The sequence below is a fragment of the Drosophila innubila genome, assembly GCF_004354385.1.
Source record: "Drosophila innubila isolate TH190305 chromosome 2L unlocalized genomic scaffold, UK_Dinn_1.0 4_B_2L, whole genome shotgun sequence".
NCBI lineage: Eukaryota > Metazoa > Arthropoda > Insecta > Diptera > Drosophilidae > Drosophila > Drosophila innubila.
In genome coordinates this window covers 22,889,869-22,897,145 of record NW_022995372.1, presented here as the reverse complement: position 1 = coordinate 22,897,145, position 7,277 = coordinate 22,889,869, and the positions used below count along the sequence as shown (strand labels likewise).

The 7,277-nt window shown below is 36.3% G+C and overlaps 1 protein-coding gene across 2 annotated transcripts; it reads left to right on the top strand.

The window, feature by feature from the left end:
- Positions 1 to 2,182: 2,182 nt before the first annotated feature.
- LOC117780798 lies at positions 2,183 to 3,906 on the top strand. Of its 2 annotated transcripts, none has more exons than XM_034617459.1 (2): positions 2,183 to 2,628; positions 2,705 to 3,906. In XM_034617459.1, exons 1-2 carry the CDS (start codon positions 2,256 to 2,258, stop codon positions 3,769 to 3,771), a joined length of 1,440 nt encoding a protein of 479 aa, XP_034473350.1. In that variant the 5' UTR covers positions 2,183 to 2,255; the 3' UTR covers positions 3,772 to 3,906. The 2 variants fall into 2 exon arrangements, with proteins under 2 accessions (XP_034473350.1, XP_034473349.1); XM_034617458.1 differs by having other exon boundaries at positions 2,693 to 3,906.
- The last annotated feature ends 3,371 nt before the right edge of the window (positions 3,907 to 7,277 follow it).

Sequence of the window (7,277 nt, the reverse complement as noted above, 5' to 3'; positions counted from 1 at the left end):
TTAAATTTGTTGCACTTGTCAATGATTAAGATTTGGCCTTCATGTATGTGTGTATTATATTATATATAATTAATTTAGTTTTTTTCTTTTTGTTGTTTTTCCACAGTGCTTGTCTTTGGCAATTAATTGTTTAATTTGGTTATTTGTGAATTAATGATGTGTTTTTCATATGTCATTGCACATTCACGCTCGTTTTAATACCCATTTTCTTAAAGCTGAAAGGGTATTTTAAGAGTATGCATCATTAATAAAAAGAATAATTAAAATCTCATAAATATTTTAGTTTAATTTTATTTTTCTGCCTGCATAATTTGTCTTTCTGTTTTAAGATTATCTAGGGTAACAAAAAGTCTACTTTCAATTATGTTTTCTGTTAATTTCGAATTTTAAATTACAAATACCGTTAAACATGCATTTCAATTATGCAAATAATCGCAAATGTAATGAAAGTTGAACAAGCGGATTAATGCGAAAAGTTGCCAAAGCACAAAACGAACAACAAAAAGTGGCTTAAAGTCAATTTAATGAGTTATAAAATGTGTAAGTTGTGTGACAGTTAGCGTCAATTTGATTGGACAACAACATGCCATATAAAAAACTGACCCACAAAGCCGCTGAAAACTCATTTCCATCGGTCTTTAATGATAATACTTTCCATTTTGTTCTTAAATGCAATTGATGATTATTGTTCGAGAGAAACTGCAAAATAAGTCGCAGCAGTGTTATGTTTTGAAATGCTTTTTCAGAGTATAACGAAATTTACACCTGTCTCTCAGTCTGTAGTCTATGATGACATGATTACAGCATTATAGAGATAGAGCAGTTTATTTGCGGTTGTCAAGCAATTTCTGTGCCTGTGGATTAAAATTGCAAATACCAGTCCTTCTTTATATCAAACGTTTCTACAGCTCTGCAATTTCAGAGAGAGGCTCCGGGATAGGAGATGCACCTCTTGCAGAGAGCAGTAATTACGTTTTACTTATTGCATTTATTTTCTCTATTTTCTTGCAAAATGATATGGGGAACAGAACGTAGCGAGCTGAGCAAACAGCATGTGGCTCAGACAACAACGTGGATGAGAGCGAACAGGATAAGCAGGATGTGGATGGAAAGGAGGAGTCGCGATGGAGGGTGAAACCACTTCAGAGAAGCTTAACATTTGCCCCATTGTTTGTTTGTTTGTTTGTTTTTACAGCTGTGATTGAGGTAAAATTGCATATTTCTGTGCGTTTCTTTCATTTCATTTCATTGCAGAGAGTGTGCAAGTGTGTGTGTGTGTGTGTGTGTGTGTGTGTATGTGAGTGTATGTGTGTGTGTATACTGGTGTGTATCTGAGCGTGTTTCCATAATAACACGAAACGTTTTATTGAATGTCGTTACCGTTGTTGCTGCCGTCTTCAAGTTTACTGCACTTGACCGTGCTGTTAACATGGTCTCCCGCTCGGGATTTTTTTTTTTGTGCAAATACTTTTGTCAACTACGGCAAGTGCTACACAATGGATACCAATTTAAAACTTGGCCAACTATTTGCATTGTCCTGCCAATAAACATATAAACAAACAAAACAAATATATTTAAGAATAACAGATATTTAAATCATTGATAAAATAAAAAAAATTTTATTTTTTATGATCATCTTATGTACTGTTGAACTAAATCGGAAAATATTTATTAAAAAAATAAAATGTGAAGAAGAATGGATTTAATATATCTTAGCTCTGTATGTACAAATAAAACTCTTGCTTTATTTTACATCTATACAAAATAAAGACAATTAAGCAAAATATTAGTGGTCTTTTTAAAGTAAATAACAAAATTTTAAATGATAAATACAATTAAATTTGTATAATATAATATAGTATATATAATATAATATAATATAATATAATATAATATATAATATAATATAATATAATATAATATAATATAATATAATATAATATAATATAATATAATATAATATAATATAATATAATATAATATAATATAATATAATATAATATAATATAATATAATATAATATAATATAATATAATAAAGAAATAAAAAGATTTGCTGTCATACTTTCTATTGAAATTCTAAACATATCGATAACTATTGAGCAGGCCTGAGTTGAACTGTCAAAGGTGTGTAAACAAAAGTTATAACTCGTTTATTATCGAAGCAGTCAACAAACCGTAGCTATCAGCTTCGTTACATTTAGCCAAGCTTCTCAGCTCAATATCAAGTTGCCCAGATAATCATATATTGCCAACATGCAGAACCTGATCAAGAGTCGTGCAGCCTTTGAGATATTGAAGAAGCCGCTGCCGAAGCTTTCACATTGCTACAGGGACAGCGAAAGCGAGAGCGACAGCGATAACGATAACGATAACGAGGACACGGCTGCAACAACAATAGGTGCAACAAGTGCCACAGCTGCAACCAACACTGTGGGGCAACTCAATGTGAATGCCTCTGAGTTTGTGCCACGCTCAAAGGTTGCCAGTGAACCGGAAAATGCAACCCTGGCCGAGCTGAAGCGTCACCTTGAGGCTTTAGACGAGCGCAAGCCAACGCAACAAAGATTGTTGCTGCCCTGGAGAGGATTTCCCAAACCCATGCGGGTGGAGCGCCCCAGCAATGCGAGTAGGTCTTCCAATTACACTGATAAATAAAGATACACTTAAATGCACTAAATGACTATTTTTAGCCCTTGTCACAGAGCAGAAACTTATCGAAAAGCCAGACGAAATCAAAAACAGTTTAAGCTTAAAACGCTCCCAGACAGACAAAGAGGCGCAAACCATGGGCATACGCAAGAAGCAATTAAAGGAGAAGACCTCGATGAAGGATTCCGTGCCCGATGAGAGAAAGCGTGAACAGGAACGCAAAGTGGCATTGGAGGCGTTGAAACTTGTCGAGCAACGACGCATGCGTGAGTCTCTCGAGGAGAAGCCACAGATCATAGTGCATCTCAATCGCTCTCCCGTGAATTTTACGCCGGAAGAACGTGTGCGTGTGGATCGACTGCGTTTGATTAAGAGGGAACACATTGAGCGTGTACTGCGCGAAATGGAGCTGGAAATGAAAAAGCATAAGACTCAATCCATACATTCAACAGGTCGCTACGTTGGACTGCAACGCGCTGCCAAAAAGGATTCAGAGATGAACACGGAGACGGAGTCAAAGCAGCAGATACAGACGAATACAGAGCCGGAATCGGAATCGGAGAAGCAGCCACCACGACGTTATATACCTACTGTCAAGCAGTGGGATGAACGATGCAAAGCCAAGGCTCATGTGACAGCTGCCAATAAAGAGAACGCCATGACTCGCAAACCTCTAGTTCGACCTGAGGAGAATGTCACCATTCAACGTGCTATGATTTCCTCAAGTGTGGACAACATAATGCCCTCAACTATTGCCAGCATCAACAGCAATTGTGATAACAAGGAGCAACAACAGCACAAGGATCGCGAACTGTTTGTGCCACGCTATTGGCCACCAGCTCCCTTGGTGGCAAGTGGCGAGAAGCGTCGTGGCAACTTGACCCATGCCCGCAACATTTCACGCGCCTTTGCCAATTGCGGACTGCTGCCGACCCCGACCCTCCCTGGAGCTGAGCATGTAAATCATTTTACTGAACCAATCTATGAGCTGCAGAACGCAACGAAGTCTGTGAAACGCTACGGAATGGATGAACTGCTCGACTTGGAGCCACAGCCACATGAACTACGGAAGCCCTACATCCATCTGGAACTCCGAAAGCTCGGTTTTATGTGCGAATAGCTGCAACAGTCTGGAGTCAGTAGATATTCTATATATGAACCTCTCCTTAACCCTTTCCCCGTCTGTCTTTGTTTCTGTTCATTTGTGAATTATTCAGTTCGTTTGTTATTATTTATGATATGATGTTTATCCAGTTACTTTCCAGTTATGCCTTGAATCGATTAGTTACCTATTTTTTCATCTATATACATATGTTATAAATGTTGAGTAAATGTGGAATTGAATTTATATTATTCAACAATAAAATCAAATTGCAGCAAATATAAAAAAGGTTGTACTTTTGACGTCAGGCAGGTGACTAATTAATATACTAAATAAATAAATTCTCACAAGGAATACAAAAATACTTAATATATTTATTCAAACATTACACTTACACTAAAATTATACCAAAAATTGAATACGATTTAAATAATAAACATTTATTGAAATATTGCTTACATTCTTAATATATTAAATATAATAATAAGATATTTTATGAATTGAATTAAAATATTTAAAAATTTGGTTTTTAAATTTAATGAATATAAAAAATATTACAAATAAAATAATAAATGTTAAAATATTAAAAAATAATTTTTACCAAATAAATGCAATTCTTACAATTCAATTATTAATTAAATAATTATATTTTAAAGTGGGTAAATAACATTTTAAACTTTTTTTTCATAATTTTTTGTGAATTGTTTAAATTTTCTATAAGCCAAAAATAATTAACAATAATTCCAGCAAACAGATGGTAATGCAAACTTAATTCAGAAAATTGAAGCAAGAAATAAATTAATTAGCCTAAAGGAAGTCTGGGATAAAAGCGCAATCTGCAGTTGGCAGTCTGTTGAGATGGTCGATAAGGATCAACCTGACATCTCAATACTTTTCACTTACCAACAGGATCTTTGCTTTTGCTGCCTTACTTCCTTTTAATTTTATTTTTTTGTTAATGTAAGGTTTTATTTGAACGTTTGTTGACCAGTTGATGCCACTGAGCTACTTAGTCGTCAGCTGACGGAAGCTGCAACGGTAGCTACACAAAGGAGGGAGTGGTGGAGCCGAAGGGAGGACAAGGATAAAGTGATGAACCAATGGTAGAGCCATAACTTCAAAGAATCCGGGCAGTGTATCCTGACGGGCTGGCAAGAATTAACAGCATAAATTTAAATATGCAATTAACGCAACAGCTTGAGGCTAAAAAGCAACCAAAGTAACAACAATCATGGCTGTGATCGACTGTGAAATATCCTGTATTCATTTACTGCAAGGAAAAGGCATTAAAATTATCCATTTTGATGTTCAATAGCTTTTGTCTATATTGTTAAATTAAACCTATATGTAGATTGTAGATTTTTTTTAAGGAAAGTGAAATTTTTAATATGAAACTGAATGATATAGTGTTGTTTATAGGAGATGGATTGATTATCCGACTATTGTACGATTTCCAGGGTATACAACAGTGACAATGGCTATTGCAGTGGCGACACTGAAAGCTAAAGGTCATTTTTATATATATCCAACCACATACACACAACCAAAGAGAACAACCATACACACAAATACACACATATATAAATACACGCACAGTGAAATGCATTTGATTGTTTGTGTTTTCCATTTTTAAAGGACGCACAACAAACAATGTTCGAAAGTAAAACAATTTTACGCTTTATTTGTGCGACATCAACGGCCAAAAACAATGCCATGTGATACGTTGGCTTCACGAACAGAAATACCACCAGGAGGCGGTGGAAGTGGGATGGGGAGGAGTAGGAGCTACAGCACATGTCAATATTTTAACTCTCAGCCACAAGGGACACAGGAGATGTAGCCATATTTTTTTTTCTGCTGTTGTTGCTCGCTTTCCCGGCATTTCCGTGGCAGCAACTGCAGCTGGAGTCGCAGCTGGAGTTGAGGGCGGAGTCGGAGGCGGAGTTGGCGTCCTGACGTTATTGATGTGTAAAGTGGACGCACTTGTTTAATAAAATTAAAACACAAATTTAATATTGGCTCTTGCTGCGCGTTGATTTCGCTCGTTATTAACAGCACAACACCAACAATAATAATAAAATTTTAAATAAAATAAAATGATATTAATATTGCCAACGCTTGCAATTGACTGTGGTGTATGTTGACAAGGATGCCTGCGGCATGCCTCATGTTGACTACTGGCAAATTATACGTTTTGCCATAAAGTCAAAGTGCAACTGTCAACTGGCTCATTATCGGTTGGTCGTTAAGCCACACAGTTAACTAGTTAGCGTGCTCCCAAAAAACTCGGCTGCACTTTTACAGCCGCAAACGAGAAAGTTTTTTATTCGCGTTGCACGTTTGCAATTCCCTTCCTTTTGCCACGTCGGTTGCTCCTTTGGCTGCTGACTCCTGCACGCTTCCTCTTTATAATCATAACATGGCAATTGTATTCAATTTCCTGGCTTTTGTGTTTTCTACGAGCAGCCACCGCTGAGATCGAGGCTGAGAATGAGGCGACTGTTAAAGAAAATAGAAGATAGGAACAAAAAATTTAATTTTAAGCAAACTTTTAAGATCCTTTTTATTTAAAAAAGGTGCCAAACATTTGACCTAGCAGCTTTACAAATCAAAATTTAAAATCGAAGCCAATATCCAGCTTTAAGTCAAATTTTTTGTTTATAAAGGAAACTAAAAAAATAAAATATAACAGCAAAATGCCTGAACCTAAAATACTTTGTAAACAGTGCTTTGATATGTTTAGATTTCTTCCAAATTGAATTACGTACCTAACGGTACTGATACCGTAACCGGCAGGGTAAACACGAAATTAAACATTTTGGGGAAATAGTAGTTTCGAGACGTACTGGAACGGAAAACGAAACCGATATTTCTTTCAGTTTGATTTTCTGGTAAATTGTAAAAATTTTCTTAAAATTACGACAAATTTTATAAAAAATTACAGCGATGACCTAAGGTATATTTTATGAAAAGCTCATTTCTTGCCCGTATACTTTCTGCAACTCCTCATGAAAATGGATTGAATCTTATCAAAGCCAAACTTTACGACGGATCGTTGACCTGCCTAAATATGTAAAAGACATTACCACTTACCGGGATCTTGGTGTTCAGTCTGTGTGCACTTCTGTATGCCATTTACTGAGAGATTTAGCCCTTTCAAATTGCCTTGTCTTTTCACTTGCTAGACCTATCAGGAGAAGGAGGCTGTCAAGGAGACACATTTCTAACAGCTGGATTTTTAGTCCAACGACTGGTGGCAGACTGTTGCCTGTTGGCTATTATACCCTTCTTTACCCATTTTCACCACACACAGGATATTAAAATACAAAAACTGAAGTTAAGCAAAACTATGCGGAACACTTTGTGGCAGACATGGCCTCAAAGAGCAGCAGCCAATGGCCAGAACAAAGCGGCTTAAGCAATGCCAACGGTGAGTTGAACAGTTAAGCGACCAGCTTTTATCTCGAATTTGACACACTTTGCTGCTGTAAGCTGATTAAGGACCACAATAGATTGTGCAATGA

Excerpts from the sequence above, each read along its gene's own strand:
- LOC117780798 (XM_034617458.1), top strand. The coding sequence starts at position 2,256 with ATGCAGAACCTGATCAAGAGTCGTGCAGCCTTTGAGATATTGAAGAAG. Across the intron at positions 2,629-2,692 it reads GGAGCGCCCCAGCAATGCGA|CCCTTGTCACAGAGCAGAAA; the intron begins GTAGGTCTTCCA and ends GACTATTTTTAG.